Source organism: Panulirus ornatus, chromosome 51, assembly GCF_036320965.1.
Source record: "Panulirus ornatus isolate Po-2019 chromosome 51, ASM3632096v1, whole genome shotgun sequence".
Lineage (NCBI taxonomy): Eukaryota > Metazoa > Arthropoda > Malacostraca > Decapoda > Palinuridae > Panulirus > Panulirus ornatus.
The window spans coordinates 10,300,083-10,325,666 of NC_092274.1; the positions used below are offsets into that span (position 1 = coordinate 10,300,083).

Genomic DNA, 25,584 nt, shown 5'->3' on the forward strand with positions numbered 1-25,584 from the left:
CATTTCCAGCACATCCATCCTCCTGCGCACAACTCTATCCATAGCCCACGCCTCGCAACCATACAACATTGTTGGAACCACTATTCCTTCAAACATACCCATTTTTGCTTTCCGAGATAATGTTCTCGACTTCCACACATTCTTCAAGGCCCCCAGAATTTTTGCCCCCTCCCCCACCCTATGATCCACTTCCGCTTCCATGGTTCCATCCGCTGCCAGATCCACTCCCAGATATCTAAAACACTTCACTTCCTCCAGTTTTTCTCCATTCAAACTCACCTCCCAATTGACTTGACCCTCAACCCTACTGTACCTAATAACCTTGCTCTTATTCACATTTACTCTTAACTTTCTTCTTCCACACACTTTACCAAACTCAGTCACCAGCTTCTGCAGTTTCTCACATGAATCAGCCACCAGCGCTGTATCATCAGCGAACAACAACTGACTCACTTCCCAAGCTCTCTCATCCCCAACAGACTTCATACTTGCCCCTCTTTTCAAAACTCTTGCACACAGACATATATATATATATATATATATATATATATATATATATATATATATATATATATATATATATATATATACACACACACATGTATATAATTCATGTCTGCCTTTATTCATTCCCATTGCCACCTCGCCACACATGAAATAACAACCCCCTCCCCCCCTCATGTGTGCGAGGTAGCGCTAGGAAATGACAACAAAGGCCCCATTCGTTCACACTCAGTCTCTGGCTGTCATGCAATAATGCACTGAAACCACATCTCCCTTTCCACATCAAGGCCCCACAGAACTTTCCATGGTTTACCCCAGACGCTTCACATGCCCTGTTTCAATCTATTCACAGCATGTCGACCCCGGTATACCACATCGTTCCAATTCACTCTATTCCTTATACACCTTTCACCCTCCTGCATGTTCAGGCCCTGATCACTCAAAATGTTTTTCACTCCTTCTTTCCACCTCCAATTTGGTCTCCCAATTCTCCTCGTTCCCTCCACGTCTGACACATATATCCTCTTGGTCAATCTCTCCTCACTCATTCTCTCCATGTGACCAAACCATTTCAAAACACCCTCCTCTGCTCTCTCAACCATACTCTTTTTATTACTACACATCTCTCTTACCCTATTATTACTTACTTGATCAAACCACCTCACGCCACATATTGTCCTCAAACATCTCATTTCCAGCACATCCACCCTCCTGCACACAACTCTATCCATAGCCCACACCTCGCAGCCATACAACATTGTTGGAACCACTATTCCTTCAAACATACCCATTTTTGCTTTCCGAGTAAATGTTCTTGACTTCCACACATTCTTCAAGGCTCCCAGAATTTTCGCCCCCTCCCCCACCCTATGATTCACTTCCGCTTCCATGGTTCCATCCACTGCCAAATCCACTCCCAGATATCTAAAACACTTCACTTCCTCCAGTTTTTCTCCATTCAAACTTACCTCCCAATTGACTTGACCCTCAACCCTACTGTACCTAATAACCTTACTCTTGTTCACATTTACTCTCAAGTTTTTTCTTTCACCTACTTTACCAAACTCAGTCACCAGCTTCTGCATTTTCTCACATGAATCAGCCACAAGCGCTGTATTATCAGCGAACAACAACTGACTCACTTCCCAAGATCTCTCATCCACAACAGAATGGATACTTGCCCCTCTTTCCAAAACTCTTGCATTCACCTCCGTAACGACCCCATCCATAAACAAATCAAATAACCATGGAGACATCACACACCCCTGCCGCAAACCTACATTCACAGAGAACCAATCACTTTCCTCTCTTCCTACACGTACATATGCCTTACATTCTTGATAACAACATTTCACTGCTTCTAACAACTTGCCTCCCACACCATATATTCTTAATACCTTCCAGAGAGCATTTCTATCAACTCTATCATATACCTTCTCCAGATCCATAAATGCTACATACAAATCCATTTGCTTTTATAAGTATTTCTCATATACATTCTTCAAAGCAAACACCTGATCCACACATCCTCTTCCACTTCTGAAACCACACTGCTTATCCCCAATCTGATGCTCTGTACATCCCAAATAATTTACCAGGAATACTCTACAAACTTATACCTCTGTAATTTGAGCACTCACTCATATCCCCTTTGCCTTTGTACGATGGCACTATGCAAGCATTCTGCCAATCCTCAGGCACCTCACCATGAATCATACATACATTAAATACCCTTACCAACCAGTCAACAATGCAGTCACCCTCTTTTTTTAATAAATCCACTGGAATACCATCCAAACCTGCTGCCTTGTCGGCTTTCATCTTCTGCAAAGCTTTTACTACATCTTCTCTGTTTACCAAATCATTTTCCCTAACCCTCTCACTTTGCACACCACTTCGACCAAAACACCCTATATCTGCCACTCTATCATCAAACACATTCAACAAACCTTCAAAATACTCGCTCCATCTCCTTCTCACATCACCACTACTTGCTATCACCTCCCCATTTGCCCCCTTCACTGAAGTTCCCATTTGCTCCCTTGTCTTACGCACTTTATTTACCTCCTTCCAAAACATCTTTTTATTCTCCCTAAAATTTAATGATACTCTCTCACCCCAACTCTCATTTGCCCTCTTTTTCACCTCTTGCACCTTTCTCTTGACCTCCTGTCTCTTTCTTTTGTACATCTCCCACTCATTTGCATTATTTCCCCCCAAAAATCATCCAAATGCCTCTCTCTTCTCTTTCACTAATAATCTTACTTCTTCTAATCTGCCCACCTCCAACGCTTCTCATGCCACAAGCATCTTTTGCGTAAGCCATCACTGTTTCCCTAAGTATATCCCATTCCTCCCCCACTCCCCTTACGTCCTTAGTTCTCACCTTTTTCCATTCTGTACTCAGTCTCTCCTGGTACTTCCTCACATGTCTCCTTCCCAAACTCACTTACTCTCACCACTCTCTTCACCCCAACATTCTCTCTTCTTTTCTGAAAACCTCTACAAATCTTCACCTTCGCCTCCACAAGATAATGATCAGACATCCCTCCAGTTGCACCTCTCAGCACATTAACATTCAAAAGTCTCTCTTTCACGCGCCTGTCAATTAACACGTAATCCAGTAACGCTCTCTGGCCATCTCTCCTACTTACATACATATACTTATGTATATCTCTCATTTTAAACCAGGTATTCCCAATCACCAGTCCTTTTTCAGCACATAAATCTACAAGCTCTTCACCATTTCCATTTACAACACTGAACACCCCATGTATACCAATTATTCCCTCAACTGCCACATTACTCACCTTTGCATTCAAATCACCCATCACTATAACCCGGTCTTGTGCATCAAAACCACTAACACACTCATTCAGCTACTCCCTAAACACTTGTCTCTCATGATCTTTCTTCTCCTGCCCAGGTGCATGTGCACCAATAATCACCCATCTCTCTCTGTCAATTTTCAGTTTTACCCATATCAATCTAGAGTTTACTTTTTTACACTCTGTCATATACACCCACCACTCCTATTTCAGGAGTAGTACTACTCCTTCCCTTGCTCTTGTCTTCTCACTAACCCCTGACTTTACTCCCAAGACATTCCCAAACCACTCTTCCCCTTTACCCTTGAGCTTCATTTCACTCAGAGCCAAAACATGCAGGATCCTTTCCTCAAACATACTACCTATCTCTCCTTTTTTCTCATCTTGGTTACATCCACACACATTTAGACACCCCAATCTGAGCCTTCGAGGAAGGTGAGCATTCCCCTTGTGACTCCTTCTTCTGTTTCCCCTTATAGAAAGTTACAATACAAAGTGGGGAGGGTTTCTAGCCCCCCTCTCCCGTCCCCTTTAGTCGCCTTCTACGACATGTAAGGAATGCCTGGGAAGTATTCTTTCTCCCCTGTCCCCAGGGATATATATATATATATATATATATATATATATATATATATATATATATATATATTTATTCATTTATTCATATTTTGCTTTGTCGCTGTCTCCCGCGTTTGCGAGGTAGCGCAAGGAAACAGACGAAAGAATGGCCCAACCCACCCACATACACATGTATATACATACCCGTCCACACATGCAAATATACATACCTATACATCTCAACGTATACATATATATATATACACACACAGACGTACATATATACACATGTACATAAATCACGCTCTATGCCTTTATTCATTCCCATCGCCACCCCACCACACATGAAATAACAACCCCATCCCCCCACATGTGCGCAAGGTAGCACTAGGAAAAGACAACAAAGGCCACATTCATTCACACTCAATCTCTAGCTGTCATGTATAATGCACTTAAACCACAGCTCCCTTTCCACATCCAGGCCCCACATAACTTTCCATGGTTTACCTCAGATGCCTCATAGGCCCTGGTTCAATCCACTGACAGCACGTTGACCCAGGTATACCACATCGTTCCAATTCACTCTATTCCTTGCACGCCTTTCACCCTCCTGCATGTTCAGTCCCTGATCACTCAAAATCTTTTTCACTCCATCTTTCCACCTCCAATTTGGTACCCCACTTCTCCCTGTTCCCTCTACCTCTGACACATATATCCTCTTTGTCAATCTTTCCTCACTCATTCTGTCCAGGTGACCAAACCATTTTAAAACACCCTCTTCTGCTCTCTCAACCACACTCTTTTCATTACCACACATCTCTCTTACCCTTTCATTGCTTACTCGATCAAACCACCTCACACCACACATTGTCCTCAAACATCTCATTTCTAGCACATCCACTCTCCTCCGCACAACTCTATCTATATCCCACGCCTCACAACCATGCAACATTTTTTAACCACTGTTCCTTCAAACTTACCCATTTTTGCTTTCTGAGATAATGTTCTCGACTTCCACACATTCTTCAATGCTCCCAGAACTTTCGCTCCCTACCCCAGTCTATGATTCACTTCCATATTCATGATTCCATCCGTTGCCAAATCCACTCCCAGATGTCTAAAACACTTCACTTCCTCCAGTTTTTCTCCATTCAAACCTACCTCCCATTTAACTTGTCCCTCAACCCTACTGTACCTAATAACCTTGCTCTTATTAACATTTACTCTCAGCTTTCTTCTTTCACACACTTTACTAAACTCAGTCACCAGCCTCTGCAGTTTCTCACACGAATCAGCCACCAACGCTGTATCATCAGCGAACAACAACTGACTCACTTCCCAAGTTCTTTCATCCACAACTGACTGCATACTTGCCCCTCTTTCCAAAACTCTTGCATTCACCTCCTTAACAACCCCATCCATAAACAAATTAAACAACCATGGAGACGTCACACACCCTTGCTGCAAACCAACATTCACTGAGAACCAATCACTTTCCTCTCTTCCTACACGTACACATGCCTTACATGATCGATAAAAACTTTTCACTGCTTCTAACACCCTACCTCCCACACCATATATTCTTAATACCTTCCACAGAGCATCTCTATCAACTCTATCATATGCCTTCTCCAGATCCATAAATGCTACATACACATCCTTTTGCTTTTCTAAGTATTTCTCACATACATTCTTCAAAGCAAACACCTGATCCACTCATCCTCTACCACTTCTGAAACCACACTGTTCTTCCCCAATCTGATGCTCTGTACATGCCTTCACCCTCTCAATCAATTCCCTCCCATATAATTTCCAAGGAATACTCAACAAACTTATACCTCTGTAATTTGAGCACTCACTTTTATCCCCTTTGCCTTTGTACAATGGCACTATGCACGCATTCCGCCAATCCTCAGGCACCTCGCCATGAGTCATACATACATTGAATAACCTTACCAAGAAGTCAACAATACAGTCACCCCCTTTTTTAATGAATTCCACTGCAATACCATCGAAATCCGGTGAAAAGTGAGAAGAGAGCTGAAAGGAAGACTGGGAGAGTGCAGAGATGGAGTGTAGCAGAGATATGGTGGCGAGTGGCAGGCCTGTTTTTTGGATGATTCTCTGTTGTTTGCTGAGAGTGGAGTTGCAGAAGATTGTAAATGTGTTTTGTGATGTGTGTAAGCATAGGCAATTGAGGGTAGATAAAAGTAATAGTAAAGTAATGGTGTTTGAAAGGAAAGAAGCGAAAGTATAGAGTTTGTAAATTACAAACCATGTAGAGTGAAAGAAGAAAGTGTACTAAATTGTCTTTTGGATATGGGGGGAAAAAGACTGGAAGAAGTGAGAGAATATAAGTATCTAGGTACTGTGTTGGGAAAGTGTGTTAATATGGAAGGAGAGATAAGAGAGTGAACAGTACAGGGTAGAAGAGTCACTGGGTCCCTTAATGGAATGATGAAGGGTAGAGGCAGAGGTATGGAAGTGGAAAGAGGATGAAGGGAAAGTATAGTCCTCCCAACCCTGACCTGTGCAACCAAAACATGGACATGGAATGAGTTACAGAGGTCAAGAATTCAGGATGTGGAAATGAGCTATTACAGAAGAGCATGTGGTGTGACTAGATAGAATGAAGAATGAAATGAAAGGGTGTATTCGAGATGTGTTATGGCATGAAGTGCAAAGGGAATGAATTGTGGAGTGGTAGAATAGGTGAAACATAATACTATGAGATGCCTTAGGCATGTGGAAAGAATGCAAGACTGGGAGTTTACAAGGAGAGTGTATGATAGTACAATTAAAGGGATTAGTTTGAGTGGAAGACTACCTGTGACATGGGCAAACAGGGTGAAGGAGTACTAGAGGGAGAGAAAGAGGAAGAATGTGTGGAATGGTGTATGCAAGGGAGGCATGTAAGGACTGGGATAAGTGGATACTTTCGCCATGGCCACCGCTTGATTAGAGTTTCCGTAGGGAATGGGCATCAGAGATATAGATAGATAGATAGGATAACTGTATCATGGCCCTTAGCAACCTGTGGTTACCGTAGATATTCCGTTGGCATGCTTTTAAAGAGTCCTAAGTTTGAATCTTTGAAATTTGGGTTGTGCATGAAGTGTGCAATCCAGTGTAAGCTTTGTCCCGGTAAGAATGGGTTGAGGGTATGATTTTCAGTATTATGTACTAATTATGCAGAGGTTCAAGTAGTATCTTATCTTTTTATATGTAACTGATGAACTATATCCTGTATGGAAACTTGGGAAAGTGACATGTCAAAAGTGATATCATATAAATTGACCATTTAGATTGACTTTAGAGTACCTTAAGCCACTGCTGTTTTTGAAGCCTGCCACACCTCACATTAGAATACCTAATGCCACTTCCGTTTTTGAAGCATGCCACATCTCGCATCAAATGGACACACAAGACTTAGTATTTTCTTTTCAGAGGCTAATGGGATTGAACGGCAGGCAGTTTCACAAAATGCTTCTCATTTGCTGGAAAATTTGAAGCCCAACACAAAGTACACGGCCTTTGTGAGAGCCTACAACAACTTCCCCTCTGATCAGTCAGAAAGGCTTGTGTTCAGCACTGCAGAAGATGGTGAGTGGTAAAATTAGAAGCATGGAGAGAAAACTCTCTAATTGTTCTGAGATAGCACTGTCTACTATTTGTTTTCGTAAAGTATGTTCTCAAATACAAGATGTGGAGCAAGTGCATAATGAGATTAATTTTGAAGAACTAGGGTCCCTAGCCCAACCCTAACAGATTAGCACAAATCAATGGGGGTTCCATTTGTCTCCATTGCTAATGAAAGACAGGGCTTAGGGAGAGCAGTTGAGGCCCTTCCGAAGACCTCAAGCTTTTATCATTCATGGCTCAGGGAAAAGGTGTAGAGGCCCTTCCCATGACCCCAACCCCTCATCATTCATGGTTCAGGGAAAAGCAGAAAAGGCCCTTCCCTGGACCTTTAACCCACATCATTCATGGCTCAGGGAGAAGCAGTACAGACCCTCCCCAAATCTCAGCCCCTCATTATTTATGGCTCAGAGAAAAGCAGTACAGACTACCCTTCCTAGTACAGTCCCCTCCCAAGGCCCTAACCCCTCATAATTCATTGCTTAGTGAGATGGAGTACAGGCTGCCCCTTTTCAGGACCCCAACCCCTCATAATTCATGGCATAGTGAGATGGAGTACAGGCTACCCTTCCCAGGACCCCAACCCCTCATAATTCATGGCTTAGTGAGATAGAGCTCAGGCTGCCCTCCCTTGGATCCAAACCCCTCATAATTTATGGCCTAGGGAGATGCCGTTCAGGCTGCCCTTCCCAGGATGCAGCATTACAACAACATTCACGGTAAGTGAAGTGTAACCTTTCCTCTGCTGAACACCACCAATATCTAAAGTCACTTTGAGACCCAGCTACTTGCTGATGTATCATTTCATTCCCTCTTTATTTACAAATGCAATGTACTTTCATGATTCTGCATCAGAGGAAAAGTGTCCATCAATTCTAAGTAATCATACTTGTTGCACATTTCTTGGGTCTTGATTTACCAAACTTTGATCTCATCTGGCCAAAGGTTTGTGTCCCAAGTATCATCATTGTCGCCCATTGTCACCCATTCAATAAACTTATTAACATTCCTTGGCTTTCAAAATTTTTGATATAAGGCCATGGCATTCTCTCATCCTTATGTTATTTTCTATGGAGAACGTTAAATTTTCCTAAGCAGAGGATCTCAGCTTGTGGATGATAGAATGCAACAGTTTCATGGCAGGAGTTTAGAGTCAAAGAGAGATATTAAATTTGTAGAATTAGGAGAGCAGTAGGTAAAACAGAGGAAAAGTGTGGTAGTTGGGAGACAGACCTTGAGCCACATAACTTCAGTGATTGGGAACTCAAGGTTCTTGAGGTGTGCAACAGGTTTGTTGGTGTTGGAATAAGCACAGACATCACCTTTGAACTGGAATCATGATTAGATTTTTTTTTTTCATACTATTTGCCATTTCCTGCATTAGCGAGGTAGTGCTAAGAACAGAGGACTGGACCTTTGAGGGAATATCCTCACCTGGCCCCTTTCTCTGTTCCTTCTTTTGGAAAATTAAAAAAAAGACGAGAGGGGAGGATTTCCAGCCCCCTGCTCCCTTCCCTTTTAGTCGCGTTCTAAGACTCGCAGGGAATACGTGGGAAGTATTCTTTCTTCCCTATCCCCAGGGGCATGATTAGTTGGATATATTAAAGGGGTTAGTGTGAACATCATTAGACAACTGGGTCTCGGAGAGAAGTAAGATACCAGAACAGGTATTAGACAGATAGTGTTCAACAGAAGAGGGGTTGATAGAGAGACCATGAATGTGGTATAGTGACTAGAGAAAGAGGAAGGTCTGTCAGAGAGAGAAAGGTCATGGGAGGGGCTATTGCTACTACTGTCTGATGCCTCAGGTGGAAACTTGGAGATTCTTAGCACCTTATGAAGCTCAGGACTATGAGCCATAGATTTGTTGGACTCTGTCATGATTATTTACAAAACCGATTGTACTGACAGGAGGTGGCAAGAGAACTTATGTAAAGAAAAAATTGAATTTTGGGGTAGGTGTATGTTGCTTGTAAGGAAGAAAATGGCTGGACTATCCTGGTAGTCCCATGATGAGAGAGAGAGTAAGACCAGTAATCCTAACATGGAGAGTGTAAAATGTTTCTGGGCACAACTTTAATGCTCGTTAGTCAGGACGGTAGTACTACCCTGAGCAGATGCTGTCAGCAGCTGACTATCAGGTTAAAGGGTGCATCTTCAAATTTGTTGTTGCATTTTAGGCTGAATGCTGATATACAGTATATTGTTTTGTCAAAATCTTGCATATTTCTATGGAGTTATTTCTACAGTTATCTCCTGCCTTAGATAGTCCAGTCTTTTTTCTTTATTTTCTTGTTTTTTGTTTTGTACTTGTATTTCAATTTCTAAACAGGGAAACAGAAGGAGTCAAGCGAATTGTGCTCATCTTCCTTGAAAGTTCAGATTGGGGTTTCTGAATGTGTGTGGATGTAACCAAGATGAGAAGAAAGGAGAGATAGGTATTTTGTTTGAGGGAAGAAATGTGGATGTTCTGGCTCTGGGTGAAATGAAGCTCAAAGATAAAGGAGAAGAGTGAGCTTGGAAAGGAGACTTGTGTGAGGAAGTACCAGGAGAGACTGAGTGCAGAATGGCAAAAGGTGAGAGCAGATGAAGTGAGGGGAGTGGTTGAGGAATGGGATGTATTTAGGGAAGCAGTGATGGCATGAGAAAGGTGGGAGGTAGGCAGATTATAAAAGACAATGAGTGGTGGGATGAAGAAGAATGGTTGTTAGTGAAAGAGAAAAGAGAGGTGTTTGGATGATACTTGCAAGGAGGGAGTGCAAATGACTGGGAGATGTATAAAAGTAGTGGCAGGAGGTCAAGAGAAAGGTGCAAGGGTTGAAAAAAAGGGCAAATGAGAGTTGGGGTGAGAGAGTATTCATAAACTTTTGGGAGAATAAAAAGATGTTTTGGAAGGACGTAAATACCGTGCATAAGACCAGAGAACAAATGGGAACTTCGGTGAAGGGAGCAAGTGGGGAAGTAACAACAGGTTATGATGAAGTGAGCATTTTGAAAGTTTGTTGAATGTGTTTGATGATAGAGTGGCAGATATAGGGTGCTTTGGTTCAGGATGGTGTGTGAAGTGAGAGGGTTAAGGAGAATGGTTTGGTTAAGAGAGAAGAGGTAGTGAAAGCTTTGCAGAAGATGGAATCTGGCAAGTTGGCTGGTTTGGATGGTACTGCAGTAGAATATATTAAAAAAGAGGGTGACTGTGTTGTTGATCAGCTGGTAAGGATATTTAATGTATGTATGGGGCATGGTGAAGTGCCTAAGGATTGGCAAAATGCATGCATAGTGCCATTGTAGAAAGGAAAAGTGGATGAAGGTGAGTATTTAAACAATAGAGGCATAAGTTTGTTGAGTATTCCTGGGAAATTATATGGGAGGGTATTGATTGATAGAGTGAAGGCATGTACAGAGCATCAGATCAGGGAAAAGCAGTTTGATTTCAGAAGTGGTAGAGGATGTGTGGATCAGGTGTTTGCCTTGAAGAATTTGTGTGAGAAATACTTAGAAAAACAGATGAATTTGTATGTAGCATTTATGGGCCTGGAGAAGGCATATGAATGGGTTGATAAAGATGCTTTGTGGAAGTTCTTAAGAGTATATGGTGTGGGTGGTAAATTGTTAGAAGCAACGAAAAATTTCACCAAGGATGTAAGACATGGGTACATGTAGGAAAAGAGGAGAGTGATTGGTTCCCAGTGAATGTTGGTCTGCGGCAGGGGTGTGTGATATCCCCATGGTTGTTTAATTTGTATGTGCATGGGGTGGTTAGGGAGGTAAATGCAAGTTTTGGAGAGAGGGGTGAGTATGGAGTCTGTTGGGGATGAGAGAGCATGAAAAGTGAGTCAGTTGTTGTTCACAGATGATACAGCTCTAGTGGCTGATTCGAATGGAAAACTGCAGAACTTGGTGACTGAGTTTGGAAAAGTATGTAAAAAGCAATGTTAAGAGTAAATGTGAATAGGAGCAATGTTACTAGGCTCAGAAGGGTTGAGAGTCAAGTTAATTGGGATGTAAGTTTGAATGGAGAAAAATTGGAGGAAGTGAAGTGTTTCAGATATCTGGGGGTGGACTTAGCAGCAAATGGAACCGTGGAAGTGGAGGTGAGTCACACGGTTGGGGAGGGGGCGAAGGTTCTAGGAGCAATGAAGAATGTGTGGAAGGAGAGAACCTTATCTCAGAGAGCAGAAATAGATATGTTTGAAGGAATAGTAGTTCCAACAATGTTATATGGTTGTGAGGCATGGGCATTAGATAGGGTTTTATGGAGGAGGGTGGATGTGTTGGAAATGAAATGTTTGAGGACAATATGTGATGTGAGGTGGCTTGATCGAGTAATTATTGAAAAAGTAAGAGAGATGTGTGGAAATATAAAGAGTGTGGTTGACAGAGCAGAGGAAGGCGTGTTGAAATGGTTTGGAAATACTGAGAGAATGAGTGAGGAAAGATTGACAAAGAGAATATATGTGTCAGAAGTGGAGGGAACAAGGAGAAGTGGGAGACAAAATTGGAGATGGAAGGATGGAGTGGAAAAGGTTTTGAGTGATCAGGGCTTGAACATACAGGAGGGTGAGAGGCATGCAAGGAATAGATATAATGGGAACGATATGTTACGCTGGGGTCGATGTGCTATCTATGGATTGAAGCAGGGCATGTGAAATGTTAGGGGTAAGCCACAGAAACATCTGTGGGGCCTGGATGTGTATAGGGAGCTGTGGTTTCTGTTCATTACACATGACAGCAAGAGACTGAGTGGGAACAAATGTGGCTTTTTTGTCTGTTTTCCTGAAACTACTTCGCTGAAACAGGTGGTAGTGATGCTGTTTACTGTGGGGCGGGATGGTGCCAGGAATGGATGAAGGCAAGCAAGTATGAATATGTACATGTATATATATGTATATGTCTGTGTCTGTGTATGCATATGTATGTATATGTGTATATGTTATGAAGATGTATTTGTATATGCATGTATAGGTGTTTATATATATATATATATATATATATATATATATATATATATATATATATATATATATATATATATTTATTTTTGCTTTGTCGCTGTCTCCCGCGTTTGCGAGGTAGCGCAAGGAAACAGACAAAAGAAATGGCCCAACCCACCCCCATACACATGTATATACATACGTCCACACACGCAAATATACATACCTACACAGCTTTCCATGGTTTACCCCAGACGCTTCACATGCCCTGATTCAATCCACTGACAGCACGTCAACCCCGGTATACCACATCGCTCCAATTCACTCTATTCCTTGCCCTCCTTTCACCCTCCTGCATGTTCAGGCCCCGATCACACAAAATCTTCTTCACTCCATCTTTCCACTTCCAATTTGGTCTCCCTCTTCTCCTCGTTCCCTCCACCTCCGACACATATATCCTCTTGGTCAATCTTTCCTCACTCATTCTCTCCATGTGCCCAAACCATTTCAAAACACCCTCTTCTGCTCTCTCAACCACGCTCTTTTTATTTCCACACATCTCTCTTACCCTTACATTACTTACTCGATCAAACCACCTCACACCACACATTGTCCTCAAACATCTCATTTCCAGCACATCCATCCTCCTGCGCACCACTCTATCCATAGCCCACGCCTCGCAACCATACAACATTGTTGGAACCACTATTCCTTCAAACATACCCATTTTTGCTTTCTGAGATAATGTTCTCGACTTCCACACATTCTTCAAGGCTCCCAGAATTTTCGCCCCCTCCCCCACCCTATGATCCACTTCCGCTTCCATGGTTCCATCCGCTGCCAGATCCACTCCCAGATATCTAAAACACTTCACTTCCTCCAGTTTTTCTCCATTCAAACTCACCTCCCAATTGACTTGACCCTCAACCCTACTGTACCTAATAACCTTGCTTTTATTCACATTTACTCTTAACTTTCTTCTTTCACACACTTTACCAAACTCAGTCACCAGCTTCTGCAGTTTCTCACATGAATCAGCCACCAGTGCTGTATCATCAGCGAACAACAACTGACTCACTTCCCAAGCTCTCTCATCCCCAACAGACTTCATACTTGCCCCTCTTTCCAAAACTCTTGCATTTACCTAACTAACAACCCCATCCATAAACAAATTAAACAACCATGGAGACATCACACACCCCTGCCGCAAACCTACATTCACTGAGAACCAATCACTTTCCTCTCTTCCTACACGTACACATGCCTTACATCCTCGATAAAAACTTTTCACTGCTTCTAACAACTTGCCTCCCACACCATATATTCTTAATACCTTCCACAGAGCATCTCTATCAACTCTATCATATGCCTTCTCCAGATCCATAAATGCTACATACAAATCCATTTGCTTTTCTAAGTATTTCTCACATACATTCTTCAAAGCAAACACCTGATCCACACATCCTCTACCGCTTCTGAAACCACACTGCTCTTCCCCAATCTGATGCTCTGTACATGCCTTCACCCTCTCAATCAATACCCTCCCATATAATTTACCAGGAATACTCAACAAACTTATACCTCTGTAATTTGAGCATTCACTCTTATCCCCTTTGCCTTTGTACAATGGCACTATGCACGCATTCCGCCAATCCTCAGGCACCTCACCATGAGTCATACATACATTAAATAACCTTACCAACCAGTCAACAATACAGTCACCCCCTTTTTTAATAAATTCCACTGCAATACCATCCAAACCTGCTGCCTTGCCGGCTTTCATCTTCCGCAAAGCTTTTACTACCTCTTCTCTGTTTACCAAATCATTTTCCCTAACCCTCTCACTTTGCACACCACCTCGACCAAAACACCCTATATCTGCCACTCTATCATCAAACACATCCAACAAACCTTCAAAATACTCACTCCATCTCCTTCTCACATCACCACTACTTGTTATCACCTCCCCATTTGCGCCCTTCACTGAAGTTCCCATTTGCTCCCTTGTCTTATGCACTTTATTTACCTCCTTCCAGAACATCTTTTTATTCTCCCTAAAATTTAATGATACTCTCTCACCCCAACTCTCATTTGCCCTTTTTTTCACCTCTTCCACCTTTCTCTTGACCTCCTGTCTCTTCCTTTTATACATCTCCCACTCAATTGCATTTTTCCCTGCAAAAATCGTCCAAATGCCTCTCTCTTCTCTTTCACTAATACTCTTACTTCTTCATCCCACCACTCACTACCCTTTCTAATCAACCCATCTCCCACTCTTCTCATGCCACAAGCATCTTTTGCGCAATCCATCACTGATTCCCTAAATACATCCCATTCCTCCCCCACTCCCCTTACTTCCATTGTTCTCACCTTTTTCCATTCTGTACTCAGTCTCTCCTGGTACTTCCTCACACAAGTCTCCTTCCCAAGCTCACTTACTCTCACCACCCTCTTCACCCCAACATTCACTCTTCTTTTCTGAAAACCCATACAAATCTTCACCTTAGCCTCCACAAGATAATGATCAGACATCCCTCCAGTTGCACCTCTCAGCACATTAACATCCAAAAGTCTCTCTTTCGCACGCCTGTCAATTAACACGTAATCCAGTAACGCTCTCTGGCCATCTCTCCTACTTACATAAGTATACTTATGTATATCTCGCTTTTTAAACCAGGTATTCCCAATCATCAGAGAAAGGTGGAAGAGGTGAAAAAGAGGGCAAATGAGAGTTGGGATGAGAGAGTATCATTAAATTTTAGGGAGAATAAAAAGATGTTCTGGAAGGAGGTAAATAAAGTGCGTAAGACAAGGGAGCAAATGGGAACTTCAGTGAAGGGCGCAAATGGAGAGGTGATAACAAGTAGTGGTGATGTGAGAAGGAGATGGAGTGAGTATTTTGAAGGTTTGTTGAATGTGTTTGATGATAGAGTGGCAGATATAGAGTGTTTTGGTCGAGGTGGTGTGCATAGTGAGAGGGATAGGGAAAATGATTTGGTAAACAGAGAAGAGGTAGTAAAAGCTTTTCGGAAGATGAAAGCCGGCAAGGCAGCAGGTTTGGATGGTATTGCAGTGGAATTTATTAAGAAAAGGGGTGGCTGTATTATTGACTGGTTGGTAAGGTTATTTAATGTATGTATGGCTCATGGTGAGGTTCCTGAGGATTGGCGGAATGCGTGCATAGTGCCATTGTACAAAGGCAAAGGGGATAAGAGTGAGTGCTCAAATTACAGAGGTATAAGTTTGTTGAGTATTTCCTGGTAAATTATATGGGAGGGTATTGATTGAGAGGGTGAAGGCGTGTACAGAGCATCAGATTGGGGAAGAGCAGTGTGGTTTCAGAAGTGGTCGAGAATGTGTGGATCAGGTGTTTGCTTTAAGAATGTATGTGAGAAATACTTAGAAAAGCAAATGGATTTGTATGTAGCATTTATGGATCTGGAGAAGGCATATGATAGAGTTGATAGAGATGCTCTGTGGAAGGTATTAAGAATATATGATGTGGGAGGCAAGTTGTTAGAAGCAGTGAAAAGTTTTTATCGAGGATGTAAGGCATATGTACGTGTAGGAAGAGAGGAAAGTGATTGGTTCTCAGTGAATGTAGGTTTGCGGCAGGGGTGTGTGATGTCTCCATGGTTGTTTAATTTGTTTATGGATGGGGTTGTTAGGGAGGTGAATGCAAGAGTTTTGGAAAGAGGGGCAAGTATGCAGTCTGTTGTGGATGAGAGAGCTTGGGAAGTGAGTCATTTGTTGTTCGCTGATGATACAGCGCTGGTGGCTGATTCATGTGAGAAAGTGCAGAAGCTAGTGACTGAGTTTGGTAAAGTGTGTGAAAGAAGAAAGTTAAGAGTAAATGTGAATAAGAGCAAGGTTATTAGGTACAGTAAGGTTGAGGGTCAAGTCAATTGGGAGGTAAGTTTGAATGGAGAAAAACTGGAGGAAGTAAAGTGTTTTAGATATCTGGGAGTGGATCTGGCAGCGGATGGAACCATGGAAGCGGAAGTGGATCATAGGGTGGGGTAGGGGGCGATAATCCTGGGAGCCTTGAAGAATGTTTGGAAGTTGAGAATATTATCTCGTAAAGCAAAAATGGGTATGTTTGAAGGAATAGTGGTTCCAACAATGTTGTATGGTTGCAAGGCGTGGGCTATGGATAGAGTTGTGCGCAGGAGGATGGATGTGCTGGAAATGAGATGTTTGAGGACAATATGTGGTGTGAGGTGGTTTGATCAAGTAATTAATGTAAGGGTAAGAGAGATGTGTGGAAATAAAAGGAGCGTGGTTGAGAGAGCAGAAGAGGGTGTTTTGAAATGGTTTGGGCACATGGAGAGAATGAGTGAGGAAAGATTGACCAAGAGGATATATGTGTCGGAGGTGGAGGGAACGAGGAAAAGTGGGAGACCAAATTGGAGGTGGAAAGATGGAGTGAAAAAGATTTTGTGTGATCGGGGCCTGAACATACAGGAGGGTGAAAGGAGGGCAAGTGAATTGGATCGATGTGGTATACCGGGGTTGACGTGCTGTCAGTGGATTGAATCAGGGCATGTGAAGCGTCTGGGGTAAACCATGGAAAGTTGTGTGGGGCCTGGATGTGGAAAGGGAGCTGTGGTTTCGGGCATTATTGCATGACAGCTAGAGACTGAGTGTGAACGAATGTGGCCTTTGTTGTCTTTTCCTAGCGCTACCTCGCACACATGAGGGGGGAGGGGGATGGTATTCCATGTGTAGCGAGGTGGCGATGGGAATGAATAAAGGCAGACAGTGTGAATTGTGTGCATGGGTATATATGTATGTGTCTGTGTGTGTATATATATGTGTACATTGAGATGTATAGGTATGTATATTTGCGTGTGTGGACGTGTATGTATATACATGTTTATGGGGGTGGGTTGGGCCATTTCTTTTGTCTGTTTCCTTGCGCCACCTCGCAAACACGGGAGAGAGCGGCAAAGCAAAAAAAAAAAAAGTGTGTGGGTGTGTGTATGTGTGTATATGTGTTTGTGTGTGTGTGTGTGTGTGTGTGTGTGTATATGAGTGGATGGTCCATTCTTCGTCTGTTTCCTGGCACTGCCTCACAGATGCGGGAAACCGATTAAGTATAATGATAATGATAGTAATGATAATTATAATAATATAATAGACTTGATAGAGATGCTTTGTGGAATTTATTAAGAATATATGGTGTGGAAGGTAAGGTTTTAGAAGCAGTGAAAAGTTTTTATCAAGGATGTAAGGCATGTGTATGTGTAGGAAAAGAGGAAAGTGATTGGTTCTCAGTGAATGTAGGTTTGCGGCAGGGGTGTGTGATGTCTCCATGGTTGTTTAATTTGTGTATGGATGGGGTGTGTAGGGAGGTGAATGCAAGAGTTTTGGAAAGAGAGGCAAGTATGAAGTCTGTTGGGGATGAGAGAGCTTGGGAAGTGAGTTAGTTGTTGTTCGCTGATGACACAGCGCTGGTGGCTGATTCATGTGAGAAACTGCAGAGGCTGGTGACTGAGTTTGGTAAAGTGTGTGAAAGAAGAAAGCTGAGAGGAAATGTGAATAAGAGCAAGGATATTAGGTACAGTAGGGCTGAGGGACAAGTCAATTGGGAGGGAAGTTTGAATGGAGAAAAACTGGAGGAAATGAAGTGTTTTAGAAATCTGGGAGTGGATTTAGCTGCAGATGCAAACATGGAAGCAGAAGTGAGTCATAGGTTGGGGGAGGGAGCGAAAGATCTGGGAGCATTGAAAAATGTTTGTAAGTCGAGAACGTTATCTTTGAAAGCGAAAATGGGTATGTTTGAAGGAATAGTGGTTCCAACAATGTTATATGGTTGCGAGGCGTGGGCTGTAGATAGAGTTGTGCGGAGAAGGGTGGATGTGCTGGAAATGAGATGTTTAAGGACAATATATGGTGTGACGTGGTTTGATCGAGTAAGTAATGAAAGGGTAAGAGAGATGTGTGGTAATAAAAAGATTGTGGTTGAGAGAGCAGAAGAGAGTGTTTTGAAATGGTTTGGTAACATGGAGAGAATGAGTGAGGAAAGATTGACCAATAGGATATATGTGTCAGAGATGGAGAGAATGAGGAGAAGTGGGAGACCAAATTGAAGGTGGAAAGATGGAGTGAAAAAGATTTTGAGTGATTGGGGCCTGAACATGCAGGAGGGTGAAAGGCATGCAAAGAATAGAGTGAATGGGAACGATGTGGTATACCGGGGTCGACGTGCTGTCAATAGATTGAACCAGGGCATGTGAAGCGTCTGGGGTAAACCATGAAATGTTTTTTGGAGCCTGGATGTGGAAAGGGAGCTGTGGTTTCAGTGCATTATACATGACAGCTAGAGACTGAGTGTGAACGAATGTGACCTTTGTTGTCTTTTCCTAGAGCTACCTCGCACACATGTGGGAGGAGGGGTTTTCATTTCATGTGTGGTAGGGTGGCGACGGGAATGAATGAGGGCAGACAGTATGAATTATGTACATATGTATATATGTATATGTCTGTATGTGTATGTATATATTTATACGTTGAGATGTACACGTATGTATATGTGCTTGTGTGGATTTGTATGTTTATACATGTGTATGTGGGTGGGTTGGGCCATTTTTTCGTCTGTTTCCTTGCGCTACCTCACTAATGCGGGAGACAGCGACAAAGTATAATAAAATATAAGATATTAATAATAATGATAGTAATAATGATAATGATAATAATGATAATGATAATCTAACCAAACCTAACCCTATCCCTGGTGAGAAGGGAGAAAGATACTTCCCATGTATCTCTACATTTTGTAGAAGGCAACTAAAGGGGGCAGGAGCAGGGGGCTAGAATCTCCCCCCCTACTTGTATTTAAATTTCTACTAGGGGAAACAGAAGGAATCATGCGGGGAATGCTTATCCTCCTCGAAGGAGGGTGTCTAAATGTGTGTGGATATAATCAAGATGAGAAAAGAGGAGAGATAGGTAGTATGTTTGAGGAAAGGAACATGGATGTTTTGGCTTTGAGTGAAACGAAGCTCAAGGGTAGAGGGGAAATTTGATTTGGGAATGTCTTGGGAGTAAAGTCAGGGGTTGGTGAGAGGACAAGAGCAAAGGAAGGCATAGCACTCCTCCTGAAGCAGGAGCTGTGGGACTATGTGATAGAGTGCAAAAAAGTAAACTCTAGATTGATATGGGTAAAACTGAAACTTAATGGAGAGAGATGGATGATTATTGGTGTCTATGCACCTGGTCATCGAGGAGAAAGATCATGAGAGACAAGTGTTTTGGGAGCAGCTGAGTGAGTGTGTTAGCAGATTTGATGCATGAGACTGGGTCATAGTGATGAGTGATTTGAATGCAAAGGTGAGTAATTTGGCAGTTGAGGGTATAACTGGTGTACATGGGGTGTTCAGTGTTGTAAATGGAAATAGTGAAGAGCTTGTAGATTTTTTTTTTTTTTTTTTTTTTGCTTTGTCGCTGTCTCCCGCGTTTGCGAGGTAGCGCAAGGAAACAGACGAAAGAAATGGCCCAACCCACCCCCATACACATGTATATACATACGTCCACACACGCAAATATACATACCTACACAGCTTTCCATGGTTTACCCCAGACGCTTCACATGCCTTGATTCAATCCACTGACAGCACGTCAACCCCGGTATACCACATCGCTCCAATTCACTCTATTCCTTGCCCTCCTTTCACCCTCCTGCATGTTCAGGCCCCGATCACACAAAATCTTTTTCACTCCATCTTTCCACCTCCAATTTGGTCTCCCTCTTCTCCTCGTTCCCTCCACCTCCGACACATATATCCTCTTGGTCAATCTTTCCTCACTCATTCTCTCCATGTGACCAAACCATTTCAAAACACCCTCTTCTGCTCTCTCAACCACGCTCTTTTTATTTCCACACATCTCTCTTACCCTTACGTTACTTACTTGATCAAACCACCTCACACCACACATTGTCCTCAAACATCTCATTTCCAGCACATCCATCCTCCTGCGCACAACTCTATCCATAGTCCACGCCTCGCAACCATACAACATTGTTGGAACCACTATTCCTTCAAACATACCCATTTTTGCTTTCCGAGATAATGTTCTCGACTTCCACACATTCTTCAAGGCCCCCAGAATTTTCGCCCCCTCCCCCACCCTATGATCCACTTCCGCTTCCATGGTTCCATCTGCTGCCAGATCCACTCCCAGATATCTAAAACACTTCACTTCCTCCAGTTTTTCTCCATTCAAACTCACCTCCCAACTGACTTGACCCTCAACCCTACTGTACCTAATAACCTTGCTCTTATTCACATTTACTCTTAACTTTCTTCTTTCACACACTTTACCAAACTCAGTCACCAGCTTCTGTAGTTTCTCACATGAATCAGCCACCAGCGCTGTATCATCAGCGAACAACAACTGACTCACTTCCCAAGCTCTCTCATCCCCAACAGACTTCATACTTGCCCCTCTTTCCAAAACTCTTGCATTCACCTCCCTAACAACCCCATCCATAAACAAATTAAACAACCTTGGAGACATCACACACCCCTGCCGCAAACCTACATTCACTGAGAACCAATCACTTTCCTCTCTTCCTACACGTACACATGCCTTACATCCTCGATAAAAACTTTTCACTGCTTCTAACAACTTGCCTCCCACACCATATATTCTTAATACCTTCCACAGAGCATCTCTATCAACTCTATCATATGCCTGAAAAAGGACTGGTGATTGGGAATACCTGGTTTAAAAAGAGAGATGTACTTAAATATATGTATGGGAGTAGGAGAGATGGCCAAAGGGCATTATTAGATTATGTTAATTGATAGGCATGTGAGAGATACTTTTGGATGTCAATGTACTTAGAGGTGCAACTGGAGAGATGTCTGATTACTATCTTTTGGAGAGGAAGGTGAAGATTTGTAGAGGTTTTCAGAAAAGAAGAGAGAATGTTGAGGAGAAGAGAGTGTTGAGAGTAAGTGAGCTTGGAAAGGAGACTTGTGTGAGGAAGTGTCTGGAGAGATTGAATGCTGAATAGCAAAAAGTGAGAGCAAATGATGTACGGGGAGTAGGGGAGGAATGGGATGTATTTAGGGAAGCAGTGATGGCTTTCACAAAGATGCATGTGGCATGAGAAAGGTGGGATGCGGGCAGATTAGAGAGGGTAGTGAGTGGTGGGATGAAGTAAGATTGTTAGTGAAAGAGAAGAGAGAGGCGTTTGGATGATATCTGTAGGGAAGTAGTTTATATGACTGGGAGATGTATAAAAGAAAGTGGCAGGAGGTCAAGAGAAAGGTGCAAGAGGTGAAAAAGAGGGCAAATGAGAGTTGGGGTGAGAGTGTATCATTAGATTTTAGGGAGAATAAAAGGATGTTTTAAAAGGAGGTAAATAATGTGCGTAAGATAAGAGAACAATTGAGAACATGGGTGAAAGGGGCAAATGGGGAGTTAATAACAAGGAGTGATGAAGTGAGGAGATGGAGTGAGTATTTTGAAGGTTTGTTGAATATGTTTGATGATAGAGTGGCAGATATAGGGTGTTTTGGTTGGGGTGGTGTGTGAATTGAGAGGGTCAGGGAGAATGGTTTGGTAAACAGAGAAAAGGTAGTGAAAGCTTTACAGAAGATGAAAGCTGGCAGGGGGGTGGGTTTGGATGTTATTGCAGTGGAATTTATGAAAAAAGGGTGTGAGAGTGTTGTTTAGGATATTCAGTGTATGTATAGATCATGGTGAAGTGCCCAAGGATATGCAAAATGCATGCATAGTGCCATTGTACAAAGACAGAGGGGATAACGGTGAGTGTTCAAACTACAGAGGCGTACGTTTGTTGAGTATTCCTGGGAAATTTCATGGGAGGGTAATGATTGCGAGGATAAAGGCTTGTACGCAGCATCAGATTGAAGAAGGGCAGTGGTTTCAGAAGGGTTAGAGGATGTGTGATCATGTGTTTGCTTTGAAGAATGTATGTGAGAAATACTTAGAAAAACAGATGGATATGTATGTAGCATTTATGGATCTGGAGAAGGCATATGATAAGTTTGATAGAGATGCTTTGTGGAAGGCTTTAAGAGAATATTGTGTGGGAGGCAAGTTGCTAGAAGTAGTGAAAAGTTTTTACCGAGGATGTAAGGCATGTGTTCGATTAGGAAGAGAGGAAAGTGATTGGTTCACAGTGAATGTTGATTTACAGCGGGGGAGCGTAATGTCTCCATGTTTGTTAAATTTGTTTATGGATTGGGTGTTTAAGGAGGTGAATGCGAGAGTTTTGGAGAGAGGGGCAAGTATGCAGTCTGTTGTGGATGAGAGGGCTTGGTAAGTGAGTCAGTTGTTGTTCCCTGATGATACAGCACTGGTGGCTGATTCAGATAAGAAACTGCAGACGCTGGTGACCGAGTTTGGTAAAGAGTGTGAAAGAAGAAAATTGAGAGTACATGTGAATAAGAGCAAGGTTATCAGGTTCAGTAAGGTTAAGGGAAAAGTTTGAATGGAGAAAAACTGATGGAAGTAATGTAATTTAGATATCTGGGAGTGGACTCAGCAGCGGATGGAATCATTAAAGTGGAAGTGAGCCATAGGGTGGGGGAGGGAGCGAAAATTCTGGGAGCATTGAAGAATGTGTAGAAGGCAAGAACATTATCTTGGAGAGTAAAAATGGCTATGTTTGAAGGAATAGTGGTTCCTACAATGTTATATGGTTGTGAGGCATGAGTTATAGATAGGGTTGTGCGGAGGAGGGTGGATGTGCTGGAAATGAAATGTTTGAGGACAATATGAGTTGTGAGGTGGTTTGATTGAGTAAGTAATAAAGGGTGATAGAAATGTGTGGTAATAAAAGGAGCGTGGTTGAGAGAGCAGAGAGGGGGTGTTGAAATGGTTTGGACACATTGAGAGAATGCATGAGGAAAGATTAACAAAGAGTTGGAGAGAAGAAGGAGAAGCAGGAGACCAAATTGGAGGTGGAAGGATGGAGTGACAAAATTTTGAGGGATCGGGGCCTGAACATACAGGAGGGTGAAAGGCATGCAAGGAATAAAATGAATCGGAATGATGTGGTATACCGAGGTTGATGTGCTGTCATTGGATTGAACCAGGGTATGTGATGCATCTGGAGTAAACCATAGAAAGTTTTGTGGGGCTTAGATGTGGAAAGGGAGCTGTGGTTTTGGTGCATTACACATGACAGCTAATGACTGAGTATAAACAAATGTGGCCTTTTTTGTCTGTTCCTGGCACTGCCTTGCTTAGGGAATGCTATTTCGTGTGTGGTGGGGTTGTAATGAGAATGGATGAAGGCAGCAAGTATGGATATGTACATGTGTATAGATGTATATGTCTGTATGTATACATTGAATTGTATATGTGTGTATATGTGCTTTTGAGTGTTTATATGTATACATGTGTATATGGGTGGGTTGGGCCTTTCTTTGTCCATTTCCTTTTGCTACCTTGCTAACGTGGGAGATGACAGTGAAGTATAAAAAAGAAATATACCCCCATACACATGTATATACATACACGTCCACACACACAAATATACATACCTATACATCTCAATGTACACATATATATACACACACAGACATATACATATATACACATGTACATAATTCATACTGGCTGCCTTTATTTATTCCCATCGCCACCACGCCACACATGGAATAACAACCCCCTCCCCCCTCATGTGTGCGAGGTACTGCTAGGAAAAGACAACAAAGGCCCTATTCGTTCACACCCAGTATCTATCTGTCATGTAATAATGCACCGAAACCACAGCTCCCTTCCACATCCAGGCCCCACACAACTTTCCAGGCTTCACATGCTCTGGTTCAATCCATTGACAGCACGTCGACCCCGGTATACCACATTGTTCCAGTTCACTCTATTCCTTGCACGCCTTTCACCCTCCTGCATGTTCAGGCCCCAATCACTCAAAATCTTTTTCACTCCATCTTTCCACCTCCAATTTGGTCTCCCACTTCTCCTCATTCCCTCCACCTCTGACACATATATCCTATTGGTCAATCTTTCTTCACTCATTCTCTCCATGGGACCAAACCATTTGAAAACACCCTCTTCTGCTCTCTCAACCACACTCTTTTTATTACCACACATCTCTCTTACCCTGTTATTACTTACTCCATCAAACCACCTCACACCACATATTGTCCTCAAACATCTCATTTCCAGCACATCCACCCTCCTGTGCATTAACTCTATCCATAGCCCACGCCTCACAACCATACAACATTGTTGGAACCACTATTCCTTCAAACATACCCATTTTTGCTTTCCGAGATAATGTTCTCGACTTCCACACATTCTTCAAGGCTTCCAGAATTTTTGCCCCCTCCCCCACCCTATGATTCACTTCCACTTCCATGGTTCCATCTGCTGCCAGATCCACTCCCAGATATCTAAAACACTTTACTTCCTCCAGTTTTCCTCCATTCAAACTTACCTTCCAACTGACTTGACCCTCAACCCTACAGTACCTAATAACCTTGCTCTTATTCACATTTATTCTTAACTTTCTTCTTTCACACACTTTACCAAACTCAGTCACCAGCTTCTGCAGTTTTTCACATGAATCAGCCACCAGCGCTGTATCATCAGCGAACAACAACTGACTCACTTCCCAAGCTCTCTCATCCACAACAGACTGCATATTTGCCCCTCTTTCCAAAACTCTTGCATTCACCTCCCTAACAACCCCATACATAAGCAAATTAAACAACCATGGAGACATCACACACCCCTGCCGCAAACCTACATTCACTGAGAACCAATCACTTTCCTCTCTTCCTACACGTACACATGCCTTACATCCTCGACAAAAACTTTTCACTGCTTCTAACAACTTGCCTACCACACCATATATTCTTAATACATTCCACAGAGCATCTCTATCAACTCTATCATATGCCTTCTCCAGATCCATAAATGCTACATACAAATCCATTTGCTTTTCTAAGTATTTCTCACATACATTCTTCAAAGCAAACACCTGATCCACACATTCTCTACCACTTCTGAAACCACACTGCTCCTCCCCAATCTGATCCTCTGTATTTGCCTTCACCCACTCAATCAATACCCTCCCATGTAAGATACCAGGAATACTCAACAAACTTATACCTCTG

At 42.5% G+C, this 25,584-nt stretch overlaps 1 protein-coding gene across 1 annotated transcript in view; it reads left to right on the forward strand.

The window, feature by feature from the left end:
- Nucleotides 1-25,584, forward strand: part of LOC139764751 (protogenin-like) — a 1,310,239-nt gene that overhangs the window by 673,747 nt on the left and 610,908 nt on the right. Inside the window, exon 16 of the mRNA XM_071691615.1 lies at nucleotides 7,285-7,493. Within this exon, the coding sequence (XP_071547716.1) occupies nucleotides 7,285-7,493 (209 nt within the window). The remainder of the gene's footprint in view (nucleotides 1-7,284; nucleotides 7,494-25,584) is intronic.